The 20,778-nt window shown below is 46.8% G+C and overlaps 2 protein-coding genes across 2 annotated transcripts; both read left to right on the top strand.

Annotated features, from left to right (window-relative positions):
- Nucleotides 1-4,657: 4,657 nt before the first annotated feature.
- LOC124650598 (eukaryotic peptide chain release factor subunit 1-2-like) lies at nt 4,658-6,079 on the top strand. The gene has a single exon (XM_047190113.1). It carries the CDS (start codon nt 4,658-4,660, stop codon nt 5,972-5,974), a length of 1,317 nt encoding a protein of 438 aa, XP_047046069.1. The 3' UTR covers nt 5,975-6,079.
- An 11,844-nt stretch (nt 6,080-17,923) lies between these two features.
- Nucleotides 17,924-20,455, top strand: LOC124707774 (cytokinin dehydrogenase 9). Its single transcript, XM_047239469.1, has 5 exons — nt 17,924-19,033; nt 19,122-19,249; nt 19,337-19,597; nt 19,698-19,960; nt 20,066-20,455. Exons 1-5 carry the CDS (start codon nt 18,442-18,444, stop codon nt 20,385-20,387), a joined length of 1,566 nt encoding a protein of 521 aa, XP_047095425.1. The 5' UTR covers nt 17,924-18,441; the 3' UTR covers nt 20,388-20,455.
- The last annotated feature ends 323 nt before the right edge of the window (nt 20,456-20,778 follow it).

The following is a 20,778-nucleotide window of genomic DNA, read 5'->3' as shown; positions in this document are numbered from 1 at the left end:
GTAGGGTCAAAACTAATTGACAAAACCTTTGAGAAAATCTTTAAAAACACATTTAGTAAATAGATATGTCTAAACAAGTGTATCCTATTAGCACCTTTATTTTCAGGAATCAGGTTAAATACTCCAAAATTTAGCCTTGTAAGATCCAATCTACCAGAATGGAATTCCTCGAACAAATGTACCAAATCATTTTTAATAATAGTCCAGCAAGATTGGAAAATTCAGCAGGATACTTATTTCCATTTGAAAAATAGCAGTTCTAATTTCCTCTTCATCAAAAGGTCTACATAATTCCAAATTTTCAAAAGGTGAATTTTTTTCCTCTTCAATCCACAAGTCAGGTTCAAGCTGTAAAGAAGAATTGCTAGCATGGCCAAACAAGTTCTTATAATACCCTATTGCATGTTCCAAAATTTCCACATCACCAACTATTTCTTTATCCTGACAATGAAGTCTAAATATAGTATTTTTCCTTTTTCTGCCATTAGTAACCCAATAAATATATTCAGTATGTTTGTCTCCTTTCAACAACCAATTTTCACTAGACCTACTAAACCAGAATAACTCATGAGCTTCATAAATGCAGAGCAACTCTTGATGTAAATTTGATCTAAGCGGCAAACTCACATAAGATAAATGTTAGATTTCCTCTAAAATTTCCAATTCTTGTAATTTCGACAGAATATTTTTTTCCTTGTTAACTGCTTACCTCTTAGAAGTATACCTGGGCATGTGTCGGGCCGGGCCGGGCCAGGCCTCGGGCCGGCCCAAGGTAAGCCCGACGAAAAAAATCCGGCCCAAGCCCGGCCCGGCCCGACCAAATACCCACCAAGCCCGTCGTGCCGCGGGCCAGGCCGTAGTGTTAAAGTGTGTTTTCAGGCTACCCAGGCCCAGCCCGGCAGTCGGGCCAACATTTCTCGGCCTAGGCCCGAGTTTTTCGGGCCGGGCCTCGGGCCGGGCTGCCCATGGCCAGGTCTACTCAGAAGTATTATCTAACCAATACCCGACAGACGAAAATGATCATTTTTCTATACGAAGCATACTCTAACAATAGTTCATGGAAAATGTAAGGATCATAACTTGCGAGCCGGAAAAGTTGCTGAAACATACCCCATATCAGATCAAAATTTGAAGCCCTGATTGCGACAAACAATGATAGAAATGGTTTGTAAATAGTATATGTACAATTCAAGGGTTGAGACACTTCGATTTTTAAAAACATATTATACGATTTTTTATGTTGATCTTAATTAATTATTTTTAATTATCTACATGGATGAAATGGACGAGGTAGCGGTTGGGATGCAGTCGACATGTCTTGCCAGGAGTAGCCAAAGGTCAACTGTAACCCGCTAGTTGCTTCATAAAGACACGTCCATTCACTCTCAATTCTTGGTAAATAGCATACCACGAACCAGTATAATCTAAGGATTGTGCCTTTTTTTTTATCCGTCTGTTTGGACGGTATGCAGAAGTCAGGTACAATGCTTGGATCTTTTAAGTAATATAAAGCGTCATTTATCGAAAAAGTTTCTTAGCAAATCACCGATTTGATCCCAGGGTTCTATTTTGCATCCTTAACTTCCGAAACCACATAAAACTTGCCGATTGCATCAACCAAAGCGGTATGATCGACCACTGGCTAAAGCTAGTAATATGTTTGTAATGAATTCATGCATGAATTCCAAGCAAGGATTTATAGAAATCAGTTAATTTTTTGAACATACTAATACCTCTTTTTTATTTTAAAGATGTAACGGCTTTGAAATTGAATTCATTTAAATCTGACTATCAAAGTTTGAAAAGTGTATTAGAATTGGGCTCTAATCACCTATTCCCTCCATTTCGTAGTTCTTGTAGCAAAATCACGAAAAAATATAGAACAGAGAGAGTGAGTACTAATAAAAATAAAGATGTTTGTACAGTAGCTGCAAGTAATGCTCCGGGACAGAACATCACAAATCTACAAAAGGAAACGGTGTTGTTAAAAAAGGAAGTAGAGGTAGAGGCACGGGCTGGTGTCTGAATTGACTGAATCACGCGCCCTGACAGCGGCGCGGATGCGTGCTGGACTTCCAGAACGCTTCGTCGACCTCGGCCGTTCCGCGACGGTACGCCGCGTCGGCTTCGCCAGGCAGCAGCTACCTGGCGGGCTCACCCACCGTCAGATGAAAGGCAAGGAGTGTCTGCTGGACGCCGTGTCGTCGCAGAAAGGATAGTCCGTCCACCGTCCTGGTATTGACGTTGCGCCGGCCAGAAATATCTCGGGCGCCAGGTGCTGCGTGTTGCTTGGGCGCCGCCGTACGACGGGAGACACCTGGCTACGGGTGAACCGGTTGGCGAGTAGAATAAGAAACCAGAGGGGAAAACGAATTCATTTCTTCGCTTCGGAGGACCTGCTATGCATGCACATCACGCCGCACGCATCTGGTCCGTCGACAGATTTCTTCTTCCAGACGTGGATGGCGACGTACGTACCTCTGTTGGCGCGCTGCCATGGCCACGCGTGGCGGCAGAGAGCGCTAGCTGCCTGCGCTTTCTCGAGAGTTCGCAACCATCTCCACCACCTCCTCCCTCTCCCCTCTGCTGCCTAAAAGCGCAGGCCACAAGCAGAGCGCACGGCACATCACCACACCACCAAAGAACACCGAAGCACGCTAGCTAGGAGAGAGACGCTCGCCTGCGTCCGTCTCGACTTCCCGGCGAGCCCGGCGTCATCCGCCGCCGGGCACGCACCGCCCGATCCAAGAGCTCGCCGCTCAAGCCGACGCAGGTGCGTTGCAGCGCCGCCTCCTCCTCCTCTTCTGTTCCCCCTCTCCTAGTTTGTGTCTGCTACGTGTGTGCGTCTGGTTGGCCACGTTCTTGTAGATAATCAAGTTCTTCAGCGTTGTATGTGTAGGTTTCTTTTGCTTATTCTGTCGATGGTAATATGTTATCATATTAGATGTGCTGTGCCTGTCGGCTTTCCTAAGTTTCTGGTTAGCCGATCTGACGATCTTCATGCTAGCATGCACTGGCGGAGCTTCGTTGGGGCCAACCTGGGCCGTGGCCCGCCCAGGTTTTTGGCAAAAAATGTATTAACTCATATGCATCCGTGGCCCAGCCCATCAGAACACATTGGCCAGCCCGCGATGCTTTCTTCCAGGCTGTCTCCTACTCTCTTTTCTTTAGATCGACTGTCTCCTACTCTCGTTCGCTAAGTTTCTCTCGATAGACATAAGCGATGATCATGGAAAGCGCCTCGCCACTGCTGGTTTTAGCGATTAAGCATATACAAACAAGAGAAACTTTGGTGGAATGTGTGGAGCACAGCCAGGAGATGGCCAGGAGATCGCTACAGCCGTAGCACGGCGCTACACCACACGGGGTTGCACCGGCCAGAAGTCCAGTAGCCGGCAGGCCTCATACTCATGTACAATTTACATGCTCAGTACTTCTCTTTCTTTTCCTAAATTGTTAGTTATTTGACAGCATGGAATCTCTCGGAATTTACTCTGTAATTTTACAAACTGTGACAACAATGGGACTGGCCTTAAAGAAGTGGTATGTTTGAGAACAATTTTTTTTAAAGGTTTTGTTGTAAGCTGGCCCGCCCATGGTTATTCTTCAAGCTCCGCCACTGCTAGCATGAGCAAATGTCCCTGCGAGCATGGATGCTTTCCACCAGTTGTTCGTATCTGTGGCTATACCGCCGGAAGTCCAGAACAAGAATAGGAGTATTAAGGAAGAAATGCATTATCTTAAGTCAATTTTCAGACATACGGAGTACTACATAGGATCCATGACGTCTCTGCACATCAGGGACACATCTGCCCATGGTGTTAATTAGCTTGCAGAAGTTTTTTTTTTCTCATCCGGAGGATATACATACTTCTCTTCAGTTAAAATCTCCGTCAGATTTTTGGAGAAAAGGCCAATTGTCCTTCCTTTTATGAAAGCAACACAGAGTATGCTGGGAAACCCAGCAAACGTTTACATTCAGATTTACAAAGACACCAGCTAGCACCACCTGAAAACAAAAAACAGCTTAGAGGGAAAGTAGAACTACTAGGTATGCTCTCTTCAACCCACGCCCATCACGAGGTCGAAGCAGGAAATAGGGAGATCTAGCCGCCGTCTTCATCTTGTCAACCCATCTCCCGCCAGGGCGCCTCATGCTTTGCAGGAACGAACACCATCCACTGGGAAAGCAAAGAAAGCATTTTATACTAGATGATATTCATTGGACATGAACGAACTTTTTTGTTTAGATCATTTCAACTTCTCAAGCAAGTCATATGGAGCAGGAGAGTGCCCCAATTACAGCCCATCTTCTATAGTTGGCGCGAACCCCTGTTAAGTTTCAACACCCTGTTCACAAAATCCCCAAAATTTAGCAGAGGATCAGCCCAACCCGAAGTTTCTTTTAACCACCTCCAATTGAAGTGAGAGAGAGGGCACCCTAAAATTATATGATTTGCAGTTTCAAATTTACCGCAAAGACTACAGCTTGGATCTTCATTGGCATATAATTAAACTTTCCAAAGATTAAGTGTCCTCACATCTCGAACACCAGGGTTCTCGACGAGCACAACCTGGATTTGTTACTCAACTTGTGTTACGTTCTTACTATTATGTACGAATCTGAAACCTGAACTAAAATTGTGCAGGTGTCAAGATGGTGGAGGGATACGAAACAGACAAGAACATTGAGATATGGAAGGTCAAGAAGCTGATCAAGGCGCTGGACGCCGCAAGGGGCAACGGGACGAGCATGATCTCCCTCATCATGCCGCCTCGCGATCAGGTCTCCCGGGTCTCCAAGATGCTGGGCGATGAGTACGGGACTGCCTCCAACATCAAGAGCAGGGTCAACCGCCAGTCCGTGCTGGCTGCCATAACCTCTGCCCAGCAGAGGCTGAAGCTGTATAATCGAGTTCCCTCGAACGGGCTGGTGCTCTACACCGGCACCGTCGTCACCGACGACGGCAAGGAGAAGAAGGTCACCTTCGACTTCGAGCCGTTCAGACCCATAAATGCCTCGCTGTACCTCTGCGACAACAAGTTCCACACCGAGGCGCTGAATGAGCTCCTCGAGTCCGACGACAAGTTTGGTTTCATCATCATGGATGGCAATGGGACGCTCTACGGGACGCTGAGTGGCAACAGTAGGGAGATTGTTTACAAGTTCAGTGTTGATCTCCCTAAGAAGCACGGAAGAGGAGGGCAGTCAGCTCTCCGTTTCGCCCGGCTGCGCATGGAGAAGAGGCACAACTACCTGCGCAAAGCGGCTGAGCTTGCCACGCAGTTCTTCATCAACCCTGCCACCAACCAGCCGAACGTTGTTGGGCTCATCCTGGCTGGCTCTGCCGATTTCAAGACTGAGCTGGGCAAATCTGAGATGTTTGATCAACGCCTGCAAGCCAAGATACTCAAATCGGTCGATGTGTCGTACGGAGGGGAGAGCGGCTTCAACCAGGCCATCGAGATGTCTGTGGAGGTCCTGTCTGACGTCAAGTTTGTTCAAGAGAAGAAGCTCCTTGGGAAGTACTTTGAGGAGATAAGCCAAGACACCGGGAAGTATGTCCTTGGTGTGCAGGACACCATGTCCGCCCTCGAGATGGGCGCGGTCGACACGCTGATCGTGTGGGAGAATCTCGATGTGAGGCGCTACGAGCTGAAGAATTCTGTGACGGGAGAAACTGTGATCAAGTACCTTAACGGCGACCAGGAGGCAGATCAGGGCAACTTCATAGACGATGTATCGTCTGGTGAGCTGGATGTGGTTGACAGGACGCTGCTGCTGGAGTGGTTTGCTGAAAACTACCAGCAGTACGGTTGCAGGCTGGAGTTCGTCACCAACAGGTCGCAGGAAGGATCGCAGTTCTGCAGGGGCTTTGGCGGGATCGGTGGGATCCTCCGCTACCCGGCCGACATCGCTGCCTATGATGATGACGACATGCTGGACGACGACGTCTACGAAGACTTTGAATAGCAATCAACTGAAGCCCAACTGAATTCGGTCCGGGAGGAGCCTGTGCTGGCCCGGACCACGCCGGAACGAGACCCTGACAAATCCAAACGATCGGTGCAAGGAGCAGAAGGTGTGTATCTGAAACTGAGTGCCATGGAAACATGATTGATTCATATTTCTCTTTCTTGGTGTTGGATTCTTTGGTTAATTCTACTGGCTGATGATCTTAATGACAGCATGAGCTCTTAGCAGGAGGTGGGGAGAGGAGGACCTAGGCAATTGAAATCCAGACCTTGTGTAAGGCATGATGATGACGCCCATGCTTTGCAGATGAAGATCTCTTTCTCTGTTATCCATTCCTGGAATTTGGTGACGCTATCATACTACCACTAAGCTGCCATGGCTGCTTTCACATACTGCATCAGGGAATAATAATAATTAGAGCTGTACCGTTTCTTGTTATTAGGAACAGTTCTGTGCCACTATTGCAGATGTCTGATCTGCTTCCTAAAATAAAGTTGTGAGTGAACTACGTTTGAGTTATTTGTACGGTGAAGATCTATGTGCTACATGCTTTTCAGACTGAATTTGTATTATATCCATCTCGGTGCTGGCAGTGTGTGTGCTGTTCGACACCTTCCGTCTCAGGACATAAGACGCTTTGACAACCTAACCTAAAATAGTTTGCTAAACTGCCTTAAATTGTGAGACGGGTAGAGTAAGAGTTGGATCACAATCAGCTAATGTTGACCCTATTCTAGAATATACCATGGAAAAGGATGCTTCGTTCTTGTTGTAGAAGAGCCAAGCTGTTGACGCAACTGTCTTCCGGCTTTCAACTTACAAAGCAAATCCATAGCTTAGCGACCACCCTAATACAGACTCATCTCGTCCAACCTATAACGAGTAGGCAGGACATAGAGCATCAACGCCCCGTCACCAATTTCTCGCACAAAGCTGAAAACAGTAAAGCATCAGGTACAATAATTATGAACAGCCATACCAATTTCTGGCACAATTTGCACATACAAGCTGAGCAATGCACTGGGAAGACTCGGGGAGCGACCTAACCTTGGCGCCCGAGCTTCTCGACGGTCGTCGTCTTGTCGACAGCACCCCAATGGCAGCGGCCACAGCCCGCAAGATCTCCTCCGCCGGAGCAAAAGCAGCTCCCACTGCCTCCGCCGGACCAGTGCCCCAATCGATACCGCGCCCACCGAGAGAGCGTGCTGCAGCGAACAGTCCCCGCTCGCTAGCCCGGGCGATGGCTTGACAGGAAAGTCCCGCGCAAACCACCGAGCGGATGACGGGCGGCGCGACAAAGAGCAGCAGAGGGCGGCGCCGGCGGCACAGGGTGAAGGAAGGCCGAAGGGTACGGCGCCGAATGGGCTTTGGCACGGGCCAAGGCCTAGCACCAACCTGCAGCCTCTCTACATACCGGGCTGGAGTAGAACAGCAGTCGGTGATTTACCTGCAGGAGTTTTTTTTTAAAAGGCAATTTACCTCCTGCAAAAAGTTATTATTAAGAAATAAGAGAAAATATAGGAGTACACAAGATATAGATGTATTTTCTTTGGCATACATGATACAATATATGTTCGAGTCCGTCGATGTCTCTCGCACCCAAGCCACGAGTGCCACAACCCTTTCTCTTTGTTGTTTTCCTTCTCCTTCGGCTCCTCCTTTTTTTGAGAGTGGCATCCTTCTTTGTTGGTTCCTCCTTGCACGCACCACCATGGCATCCCTTTGCTTGCTGCCACGATCTTGAGCTAGTACTCAAACAAAAGTTATATGGAGTGGTCGAGCTCTATAGGAAAGCACCACGACTATACAAAATTGCATCGGCTAATTAAGGTAAATGCCTCCATGACTGATAGTAGGAGCTTAATGAAGTTGATGATTCTTTTTATGATGCGTGTGTTGTTTCAACATACTGCATCTTTCTATTGTTTGTTCTCTACTACACATGAATTATGTGTTGCATCAATGCTAGGTGTGTTGTAAGAGTTTATTTTGCCATGTTGAAAATGTGTTATTGCTTTGGTGTCATATGCATTTTCCAAATGTTGCTTAAAATGTTTTTTCTTGCATAACTTTCGACCCCTTTTAGAAAGTTGAACACATTGCCACAGTTGGCTAGGATTTGTTGCATACTTTTTTATCGCAGGAAAATAATATTACAACGACATTGCAAAAGTGCATAACAATTTTTTTTGTACGGGTTCGATGTTGCAATGGTCCGGATTGTACAGGGCGTGCACACATTACTCTAGACATGCTGAAAACCAACCAAAGCCTCAAAAGCTTCAACAACTAGTTATTTTCACAAAATAGTAGAGTTTGTGTAGCCTATATGGTTCCTAGCAAGTAAACTCTATCTGCGTAAGCCAATTGCTTGTTTTGATTGATGTCCCGTCCAATTACCATCGACATGTCGTCACGAATCGGTTCGGGCCACCTAGTCACCTAGATGCCTACAACCATCCTCAAACCCGTTTAACATTACCAGAATAATAATCCTAGACCACACTAGTACTCAATTTGAATGAAGCTGATGCTAGCTAAGTAAGCATATTCAAAAGGGCTAAAACTGATGAAATGAAAGAGAACTTTCTTGCATGGAGCACCGTTGGTGTTATGGTGGTGCTAGAGGGATGGCGCGAGAGGGTCGGCCGGGGGCCTTGCCCACGGCCGGTGGCAAGAGGGAAGGGATTTCCTTCTTAATTCTTGCTTGATTAGATTGATACATCTCCTCTCCATATATAGAGAGGTTTACTTGACTCCCAAGCAAGGCTTACTTGATCCCTAAGCAAACCATAAGACTAACGGGCACAGGCCCATGACGTACTCTAACACTACACCCCACCTAGACATGCAGCTCGTCCTCGAGCTGCAACCTAAACAAACCATGACTCGATGCAACACAACCCTAACACCTAAAAACGAGCCTTTTACATCTCGGCTTGTTTTATTACTCTCAACCTGAAATAGACTGGGACGCTTTATTGCTGACCCATGAACATAAAGTGGGCACCATCCGCCCATCGGACGTGCACCTGTACAACCACCTGGATCCCATGGAAACCAACGGGACAAAAGGAGCCCGCGCGGCGGCCGACGGCGGAATGCAGTGGTGCTACGCGGTGCGCTCCTGTCGGTGACACCATGCCTTCTCCCCGCCGGATGAATGTCGATGGCGCAGACTTTGAGGTCGCTACCCGCGGGAAAATCAGCACGTCCGCCGCCCGTGGGGGAAACCGCACGCCCAAGATCCCCGACGCAGCGGACGAGATCGAGGTCCGTTGCGCAACGTAGCGCAACTTGGAGGAGCTGCAGATCACGCATCTCCCGCACACGCTGACGTACTAGGAGGCCGCGCGCAGCAGCCTGCAGCCTCACCGCCGCCGATACGTGGCGGATAGCGATCCAAGCCGGAAGCGATGACGGCGACGGAGGGAAACGAGCCTGGTGGAAGGGCATCCCGGGCGGTGTCGATGTAGAGCCCGGGGCCAAGGTCGCTCCCACACCGCCGAAAGGCAGGGACGGCGTCGGTGGCGGCAGCAGCCGCTGCTGCGGTGTTGGTGGCGACGGCAACTGCTGCTGTTGTTGCAGCTGCCCACCGAACGGCATGGACAGCGTCGGTGAGGACAACAGCTGCAACTGCGGCGTTGGTGGCGGCGGCGGCAGCAGCTGCTGTTGCTGTAGCGTCCCGGTGGGGAAGAAGGTGGCCGGCTGCTGGAGAAGAGGGACCCCCGGCGCCGAGGTAGGGCCCGGCCCGGAGATGGTGGACAGCGGCAGCGGGGACCGCAGACAGCCCGGCGTCGGGTGGCGGCAACGACAGCAGCAGATCGGCCGGCAGCGCGGCCCGGCGATCGCAGCGGAGGCCGCCTGGTTCGTCAGCTGCCACGGCAGCAGCGCCGCCATCGGCGGCGGCCCGTAGGGACCGGCCAGGAAGAGGCGGATCTCCTGGACAGCAGTGGTGAGATCGCGGAGGGCTTCGGTGATCTCCACCGGGGAGAGAACGGCGGGGACGTCGGAGTGCGGCGGCGGGGCGTGGGAAGAACTCGGTGGAGGGCTGGACATGATCGAACCCGGGAAGCTGATACCAACTGTTATGGTGGTGCTAGAGGGATGGCGCGAGAGGGCTGGCCGGGGGCCTTGCCCATGGCCGGTGGCAAGAGGGAAGAGATTTCCTTCTTAATTCTTGCTTGATTAGATTGATACATCTCCTCTCCATATATAGAGATGTTTACTTGACTCCCAAGCAAGGTTTACTTGATCCCTAAGCAAACCATAAGACTAACAGGCTCAGGCCCATGACGTACTCTAACAGTTGGAGCAATCACGCCATAGGATGGCCTCTTCTTTGTAGCTCTATGTTTATCACTTTCTTGTTCTCGAAGTGGCTCTATGTTTATCACTTTCTTGTTCTCGAAGTGGTTTAGCAGCTGTTTTCAAATTTTAAAAACAAACACAATCATGCTTGTGTGGATGCGGATTCACATGCTCACGGTATCAACTGAAGAGGAGCTTCAAGATTGACAAAGTTATCACATATGTGTTGCTATCGACCGAACATTGTGCAAACCGTGAAAGACATCTTTGACATTGTACAACTTTCTTAGGAGTACTATCTTCATGGAAATACACATACACCTAGTCATCTGTATATTATCTAAGAAATGCAAGGAAAGAAAAGACAAGGTTAAACAGCATGAAGTTCCACGCAAAAAATAGGTTGGCATTGAAAGGTAATTAAAAACTAGGTTAGCTCGACCTCTACATAAACATCAACTTCTTTGAGTGAATGTGGGAGCTTCTATTCGCTTAAAGATCTAGACGTGAAGACTACAGCTTAGTGCAAGCCACTAGTTAATTGAGCTTATTTGTACACGGCATCGTGCCGGAAAGCAATGGTTGGTCTTTTTGTAGGAAAAGAAATGGATGTTTATTGGTCACTTTTATTTATTTAGATCATATAATTTGGAAAGGGATATCACATGGTACTAACATGACCACTCAGGATTAAATGTAGGTATAGTCAAATCAAATTATCAAAAGATGCAGCCCGATAAGATATTTTGGAAATGAGAACCAACCTGAGGTTGGGTGGTTAGGAGGGTGGATTGTACTCTCACTCACTGCGAGTTCAAACCCAGAGTTTGACATCTGTGTGTCTCATAAAGGCGGAATATTCATTCAGTGGGAGGCGACGTTCCCGTCGACAGCGAGGCGCATGTGGTGACTTCGTCAATTTCAAGATCCAATCCGCCGGCTCAGTCTTCCGGAGGTGCTCATAGGGGTAGGGGTGTGCGTGTGTGCGTTCATAGGGGTGAGTGTATGCGCGTGTATGTGAGCGTCTGCGTTTGTACTGTGTTTCTCAAAAAAAAAAAGATAAGATATTTTGGAAACAAAAAAGTCAAATAGATTCATAAGTAAACAATTACATATAAAGGTTCCCTTAGCAACCATCCACAAATCTAAATAATAGTACAAAATATATAGTAAAATAAAGTACTCATCCGCATCAAATGTAAGGCATACTTGGCTTTTCCTAGTCTTTAGCACACAAGTTGGAATGGCATTACTTGTTAAGTCCAATGAACAAAACAACATGTACTGCCAAATGAGGTGTCTAGATGTTGTAGAGAAAATGCAGAAATTTTGATTTTAGGTGTTTCCTTTTCTAAAAAGATCAATTAACTCCAACTCTGTCCTTTTCGCCATATTTGTTGGTGGCATCTATAACCTCCGTCTCTTTTCTATCGGTAGTGGGTATGAAGAACATACTTAAAGCGTTATTTCATTCTCAACCCGTAGGCATAGCCGCATAGTTCATTTATCATTAATTCTTAGAATTAGTTTGTGCCAGGCCAGTTGTTACATAGTGGAAGTGAAACTAAGATAATATTTGCTTGATGCGGAAGGGTGAACTGATAGTGCATGGGAGCTCTCAAACATAACTTTTGCATGACGTTGCCAGATTGGAACTCATATTTGGGACGTCTTTGATTCGAAGCATTTTATAAAAATAAAGGAGTATTTCACAGGAAAATATCTATTTTTTTATTTTGTGTAATACAAAACCATAGGGCTCAAGCTATCCACCCACCTCTTTAGCTTAATAATTACGGTGTTGATTTTTTTGGTAGAAAAAATATTGTTGGTTAAAACCACTAATTCCTCGAAAAATCATTTGTTCTGAGAGGCCCTGAAATATTCGTATCCCCAAATATATCTATACTGGCTCTTCAAAAACATGTTAAGAGCATCTCCAACAGGCGCACTAAAAATCGGCGCGCTATACCTCGCTTCTGTCGCGCTGTAAACGGATAGCGCGCGCTGGGAGGAAATTTGCCCCACCGGATACTCTATTTTGCAGCGCGTGCGCGGGGGGTAAATTGTTCCTCCACCGGGCGCACCAAAATACAGCGCGTGCAGGCGCGGAGAACACCTTTCTACACTACTATGCATTCAACAAGATCAAACACTCACATATAATCATGAAATAAATTATCTACCATAGTTCAAATGGATATAAAGTGCAATACACATCACATAGTTCAAGAACAACACATAACATGACGTAGTTCAACAATGACACACAACATATGGGTCAAATGGATACAAAGTGGAACACACAATTTGCATATCACAAATGCATCTCACACTTCCGCATTTTCCAAGTCATCTCCTTCTTTTGCTTCTTCTTCCTCGTCATCTTGGGTTGAAGGAGGAACATTAGGATCCATGGAGGCCACGAAACCTCCCGGTGGTGCTCCCATGGCTCCATACACACCACTCACCAAGCCTCCCATAGTCCCTCCGAAGACTCCTCCATAGCCCTGTCCTCCCATGCCAACCATGCCTCCAAAGCCTCACATGCCGACCATGCCTCCCATGGTGGGCATGGGCATGCTTCCCATGCCGGACATGCCTCCCATGGCGGGCATGGGCATTCTACCCATGCCGGCCATGCCTCCCATGCCGGCCATGCCTCCCATACCTCCACCAAACATGGGCATGCCTCCTCCAAACATGCCGGCCGTGGGTGTATTCATGTTGGCTATCAACAATCTCTTCTTGGCCAACACTTTGTCGCGAGCAAGGTTGATGTACTCATTTTGCCTCTCATCCATGTGGGAAGTGTCCATCAAGAAAAGCTTCCTCTCCTCCTCCACTAGGCGTAGATGCTCCTCGGTGGCTTGCCTCTTCTCCCCGAAAGCCAACTTACTCTCCTCGTTGGCGGCAAGCATCTCCTCCAAAGCGGCTCGTTGAGCTTCTATAGCATCCATAGCCTCTTTCTCCAATTTTCTTGCCACCTTCCTATCTTCATTTGCTTGCAACCGTGCATTTGCAATCATTTCCATAGCCATTGCAATGTCATCATCTCCGGCCTTCTTTCCCTTCATATCTTTGGCGGTCTTCCTACCAAGAACATTCCTCCGCCCATTGTTGACTGAGTGAGGAGTGGAGCTTCTCTTCTTGCCTTCATCACTTGAATCATCATCATCAATGATTGTTGCATCACCCGTTGCATTGGCCGCCATAGTTGCCGCATCCAACTTCCCGCGTCGAAGTACTCCTTTATCATCATCCAATATGTGTCTCTTGTTTGATCGGTACCGGTTGTTGGATCCATTCCAATTGTCAACCATGTCTTGCAAAGCAACTTGTCCTCCGCTATGGTGTAGTTCGCCGACCGACCGGGAGGGCGAGGTTCAATCAACCCTTCTCCTTCCTCATCAACATCATCATACCCCTCTTCTTCAACACTGTCGTCATTCACGAACGAAGATCCAATGTTCATTGCGTCCAAGACTCATCATCGACTCTACATTGCAATGAAATTCATTATTCTTCGGCTATGTATGCATCTAAACTAAAAATTTGTTTGAAAAGAAGTGTTTTTTACCTCTCCGGCATTTCCTCATACACCGTATGTGCGCCGGATGGGTCGCCGGACGGAGGCGCCGGCGGCGTCCGGTTCGTCGGTGGAGGAGGCGGCGGAGGTTGCGGGCAGTGGGTCGCGGGCGCCTTCGGTTTCTTCGGCGGCGCGACGGAGGCGACGCCAACGGCTCCGTACGGGCGTTTGGACGACGGCGCCTTCGGTTTCCTCGGCGGCGCCCGCGCCTTGCCGGTGGCCTGCGCGGCAGCCAGCTGCGCGGTGGCGGCGACTATGTGCACCGTCGCGCGCGGCGGGACGAAGAGCGTACGAGCAACGGCGGTTGTGTTGTCGGCGTCAGCGCCACCGCTAGGGTTTGGCGCATGGGGCGCTGCGCGATGGAGGCGGCGGCGGCAGCCGGTGGGACGGAGTAGGGAGGGGTGCCGGAGGTCGCGTCCATCGTCGGGATTGCGCCGGCGGCCGCGCGGAGGCAAGGGATTGGGCGGTGGCGCGGGGGAAGTTTCAGCGCGGGGATTCTTCGCGCGCGCGTCGAGCGATGTCGCACGCTGTAGCCGACGCCCAAAGTTTAGCGCTTGGGATAGTGCAAACCGGCCCGCGCCCAAAAAAAATATTGCAGCGCCGCGCAGTTTGCAGCGCCTGCTGGAGGAGCGATTTCGCCCGCGCGCTGCAAATCGACTGTTAATATAGCGCGCGACCTATATAGCGCGCCTGTTGGAGATGCTCTAACATTCTGCCCTGAAAAGCAGTACATACAGCAAACATAATCGAAATAAGAGCACATTTTTTATTTGATTTTTTCACTGATTTTTTTGGTGACTTTATTTTTTGTGTGAGTGACCGGGATAGAGTAACTAAGTCATTTTTGTAAAAGTATACATAAAAAGACCTCCCAAAGTTGTGGTATGTGTCTCTCAGTTTTTTTGCTGTGGGCTGTGCCTCTATTACCAGGAGGTCGACACGCCAGCACCAACGTACCAAAGTCAGAAAATTTTCAAACGCCCCACGTGAACTGTGGGCCCATTAGAGTGCACTTAACAGCGATTCTAAGGCCGGGCCGGGCGACGATCACTCTCCGGCCTCCTCCGGGATTGCCATCTATCACTTTCTGAGGGACACACGTTGGGACCAAAATTTCCATGGCACCAAAGAAAATAGAGTAAATCTTGTCGCACTACTATACAAAATAAGTGTCAGGAATTTGTCCAAATTTGAACTAAAATCCCAACACTTACTGTGGATTGGAGGGAGTATTAAATTTCAATATAAATGGAGAATCTTAGATGATTTCTAACTTTGCCTTTCAAATTTAGAAAATTTGGGACACAGTCTAGTTTTGAAGTCAGAACTGGGGACGCTAGTGTGTGTAATGGCTTCAACTTCTGGAGCTGACAGGAGGACTACATTTTGTCAACATCTTCTCAGAAAAATAACCAATTTTTTTTTTGTTAGTTTGTTAGATTAGCATAATTTCTTGGATAAATTTTTTTTATTCTAAAACTACAATTAAGATCACATGAAATATCACCCTCTACCTGTTTTCACAATACTCAATATAAAAATAAGAAAATAACTCAGACCAGCTTTTGGCCAAACATACTTTTTACTAAAGACTATCCAAACAAAACAGTTCAAAACCATATCAGGATAACTTTGGAACTGAATTGAACTAGCTAGTGAAGCAAGGTTGCACACCAGGTTGAGTCCACACTCACTTTCAAGGAAAAGCTGGTGGTTTCTCCCCTGTTTAGTTTTGTTCCTTCTCTTATATTGAAGAACTTACCTCTTTCATGGCAAACAATGGCCTAAAAACAAATTTAGGTAAAATTGGTTAACAGAAGTCATGATTCGAATGAGCACTAAGAGTTCAAAACAATACAGCCATTATTGTTTCTAGTTCTTGCTTCTACCAGAGCACTGCGGCCGGTCAGTAGAAGTCGAAGCAAGAGCCCTGTTGCTTCATGAGAATTTTCCCATTTTGGACTTCTGAAAACTAGTGAAACTGTCCCTGGCCGACTCCATCCTACTAGTGAACTCTTGCAGCTATAGGTGTTTGGCCAGTTTGCGTTAGTGCTGTTCACCATCCTACCTTATAAACTATATATTCCATCTTATAATGATTTCAAGCAAAAGAAAGCTGCGTAGATATCTCTGGTGAGAGCAGCATGAACGGCCGACACCGAACTGGGTCTGCAACGTCCAAGGTTGCACTGCATACCAAAAGTGGCTACTGCTGGCAGAGGCAAAGTGTAGCCAACAACCTGCCCAATTATCATCCACTGATTTTGGCAAGTGGCTGGTCCCATCCACTGACCTGGCGATGTGTGGGGGACTCCTGCTGTGATCAGGCGCTAAGCCTACTGGTAATCGACAACGTGGGCAGAAACAGCAAAGGAACAACTGGAAGCATGCAGATGCAGATCAATGTCACCTTTGTGAATTGCATGTCATGGATTAGGGAATCTAATCTCCATTCTGGACTCAGCCTATGTGGGGGTAGTGCTAGCCTCCTTTACGAAGATGGACACGTTTTTTATTTACATATATCTACTTCAAGGAAATAGTTTATGTACAAGGATTTTGAGAAACAGCAATTTTTCAGAAAATGCCAGATAGGTTGCCTTGTTAGGCTAAGGAATTGTGAGGTGTTTCTTGGGTTAGTGCATACAAATTCACCTGCCATCCCTACGCGCACCTAGCTGAGTCCTCAAAATCCCATATATGGGACAGCAACTCTAATACTTCTTCTCAGATGAACAGGGGAGCTCAGGTGTTGAAATGTTTATTCATATATTTATATCATTGAATTCTACCTTTCGCTTTCTTGGAAAAGATGTTTACTCCCTGGACGGGACGGATCAATACGTGTGCTTTCAAGACAGAGCATAGAAAGGAAAGCCAGGTATATGAAGTCATTCTTGGATAGTGATATTAGGTATTATCACTGGTGGTAGCAGCCATATTCCTGCAGACAAAGATAAGATTAGGATGCCACTTTTGCCACAAGCTGTGTAGAGTATATTATTCAGAAAAAATAGCATTGCCGCTAGTACCTACCATGTGACATTCGACCATTATTCTTTTAGTTGTTGCAATACTTCAGATTTTAATGCCATTGTTGATGTCTTATAGAATATATGATCAGTTAGAAGTGAATCAAATCATCAAGCAAACACTATGTAAACAATCAGGCGTAATCTTATGTCTGGTAAAAGTAAATGCTTATTTGCCCAGTCCCCTCATCTCCACTTTAATTTACACGGTGTATTCATTCTTTGGTTCCTCTGTTTCATGGAGTTCCTAGTTATCCACAGAACCGATGAGTACAATAAAAAGATGTTTTCTAGTCACCATAGATGTAAAGCACAGAAAAGACAGAACATTCAGTTTGTTTCATACACTATTTCACGTTGCCTTCAGACAGATATGATCAGATACGGGAAACAACAAAGACCTGGAAAACTGTAACAACTTCAAAAAAGTACCCTAAAATTACAACTTTTATTCCAAGAAACCTTTGGATAACCGGATGGAAAACATGCAAGACTAATTGGATAGCTAGCTCGGGTGGCGAGCAATGCCATGTGGGTAAAAAGATTCTACAATATCAAGCGAAAGCTCCTGGTCACTAAAAAAAAGGAAGAACACTTAGGTGATCCTTGTCCATACAATTCAGCCAACCACAAATAATCAAATTCCAGAACTCAAAATATTGAAAAGGATATTCCTATCAGCGATGTATCAACATGTCTAGAAATGGCCAGACAAAAGGATTCTTACCGATATACATGTTCTGAGAAATTAGATGTGCGTGCAGACAGAAAACGGCCCCCCAGCATCTGAACAAACATTTGGGAATAAGCTTTATCAGACATGCTCACCAGGATGCTTGTCACAAACAAATCTGATAGCACGGAGATAACACCTTGGCTTCTCCTGCAAAACATCAGAATTTGAGGGATCAAGTGGCCCTGCTTGATAGCAATCAGGTTTGCCAGTTGAATCAATTTGTTACTACCATCTGACTTGCTCAGAAGGTCAATCCTGCAGAGAAGCACATCAGATACGCAATTTAAATATTTTTGTCTGTTAACTGCACACATTTGATCTTTGCCCCGTCACTGTTCTCCTGGCAAGGGCCAAGGTAGAGTGAGTGATATGTGCAGTGATAGACAGAGCATACTGGGCGAATGCATCTTTTTGCCCTTCCTCCATAGGCTTACTGACAGATGTCGCAAGATGCTTAAAACAGAAGCCAGAAAGAATGAATACCAGACTCTAGAATGGAACCATTGCACCACTGAAACATATCATGATCCAAATTTTCCGAGCAGCCTGTCCTCACACGGTCACACGGGTCTCCTGGTCTACCAAACAGTGTCCTAGACTCGTTTGACCGCACCACTTCCTGCATCAGTTCACATACATGCCCTTCCATTTCTCCTTTAAAACTCATGCTCTCCCTCCATCTCCACTCTCATCTTTATGCTCTTGCAGTGAACTACTACCCAGCTAAACAGCTTTCATCTTTCTCCTCAAATATCACCACCAAACTTGTTTGTTCTGCAAAACCTACAGAAGAGCCATGAAGCAACCAGTCCTGCAGTATCTGAAGCTGTTCCTGTTGCTAGGCCTTGGTGGAGTCACAGCCATGCATGTGCCCAAACAAGATGTATCTGCATCCCTGGGAGCACTCTCCCTTGACGGCCATTTCAGCTTCCATGACTTGTCTGCTGCTGCACAGGACTTTGGCAACCTCTCTTGCTTCCTGCCAGTCGCTGTGCTCCACCCAGGCTCAGTGGCTGACATCGCCACAACTGTGAGACATGTGTTCTTGATGGGTGAGCACTCCACACTCACAGTAGCAGCTCGTGGGCATGGGCACTCTCTATATGGGCAGTCCCAGGCTGCTGGAGGGATTGTCATCAGAATGGAATCCCTCCAGAGTGATAGCATGAAGGTACACCCTGGTGTGTCACCCTATGTGGATGCCTCAGGAGGAGAACTCTGGATAAATGTCTTGAACGAGACATTGAAGTATGGTTTGGCACCGAAGTCATGGACAGACTACCTCCATCTTACAATTGGGGGCACACTATCAAATGCGGGCGTCAGCGGGCAGACATTCCGGCATGGCCCACAGATCAGCAATGTGAAAGAACTGGAGATTGTGACTGGTAATGGCAGACCTATATATTATGATGATTTGAACAGCTAAAAGAGTAAATTATGTATCTAAATTTGTACCATGACTGTCAAATGCAGGAAGAGGTGACGTTGTCACTTGCTCACCTCAACAGAACTCTAATCTCTTCCATGCTGCTCTTGGAGGTCTAGGTCAATTTGGCATCATCACTAGGGCCAGGATTGCTCTTGAGCCTGCTCCACAGATGGTAAGTTGAAACAACTCATTTTTGAAAAATCCATGCTAGTGACATTTTAATAAGCGCATGCTCATGGGTTGATCGGATTTACAACAGGTAAGGTGGATAAGAGTTCTCTACTTAGATTTCGCGAGCTTCACCGAGGACCAGGAGATGCTTATTTCTGCACAAAAGACCTTCGACTACATTGAGGGTTTTGTTATCATAAACAAAACAGGCATCCTTAACAACTGGAGGTCATCATTCAATCCACAGGACGCGGTGCGAGCTAGCCAGTTCAAAACAGATAAAAAGGTGCTCTTCTGCCTCGAGATGACAAAGAACTTCAACCCTGAAGAAGCTGACATCATGGAACAGGTGAGGCAACGATTTATCCTTGTGTTATTAAATATCTTTATACATTAAGTGCTATCCGATTGTCTGGCTGGTTGAATTCCATATTTATTCATGTTTACAGGAGGTCAATGCACTACTATCTCAACTTAGATACACGCCCGCCTCCTTATTCCACACAGACGTCACTTACATGGAGTTCTTGGATAGGGTGCACTCATCTGAGTTGAAACTAAGAGCTAAGGGCTTGTGGGAAGTCCCACACCCATGGCTTAATCTCATCATCCCCAGAAGCACTATCCACAAATTCGCGACAGAGGTCTTTGAAAAAATCCTCAAAGATAATAACAATGGTCCCATATTGATCTACCCAGTGAACAAGTCCAGGTATAAGCTCCTTAATGTCTGAGATCACAAACCCCCATTGAGAAACTCTGATACTACATGATGTTATAGTGTTGCCTAGCAAATGACTCATCTCGTTTCATGCAGATGGGACAACAGAACGTCAGTGGTCATACCAGATGGGGAGGTTTTCTACCTGGTCGGGTTCCTACCCTCGGCACTAGGCCCCTACAGCATCGAACATACATTGAACCTGAACAGACAGATAATAGAGTTTTGTAACGAAGCAAGTATTGGGGTGAAGCAATATCTGCCAAACTACACCACAGAAGCAGAGTGGAAGGCCCACTATGGGGCAAGGTGGGACACATTTCAACAGAGGAAAACCACCTATGACCCCCTGGCGATCCTAGCTCCAGGACAGGGTATATTTCAAAAGGCATCAGCATCACGACCCTTGTCCTTGTGACATCATCTACTGTGAAAATGTTTATGTGGATCATATGTCTGTGTTAGTACAGAATTGTAGTTACTTTGCAAAAGGGAACAAACTGTAGCATGTATGACAGTGTACTAACTAGTGACTAGTAATCCTCATAATACTTTTAGCAACAAGATCAAAGAAGTGAAAACATTACCTTCCCTTTGAGTTGCGCCTGATGCTCTTTTGAAGCAATCATTTGAGGATTATATCCGCCCATGAAGCATGAGAGCTCCAGTTGTTATTACTGCACGAGGACAAAGCCGTGCAATGATGAATTGAACCACTAACTAGTGGAACACATGCTGCTGAGTGCTGAGTACTGTGTCAACTGATAACAGTATAAAAAGGGGCTCCCAGGTAGACTGATCATCAACAA

The sequence above is a fragment of the Lolium rigidum genome, chromosome 4, assembly GCF_022539505.1.
Source record: "Lolium rigidum isolate FL_2022 chromosome 4, APGP_CSIRO_Lrig_0.1, whole genome shotgun sequence".
Taxonomy (NCBI): domain Eukaryota; kingdom Viridiplantae; phylum Streptophyta; class Magnoliopsida; order Poales; family Poaceae; genus Lolium; species Lolium rigidum.
This window is presented reverse-complemented; position numbering and strand designations above follow the sequence as displayed.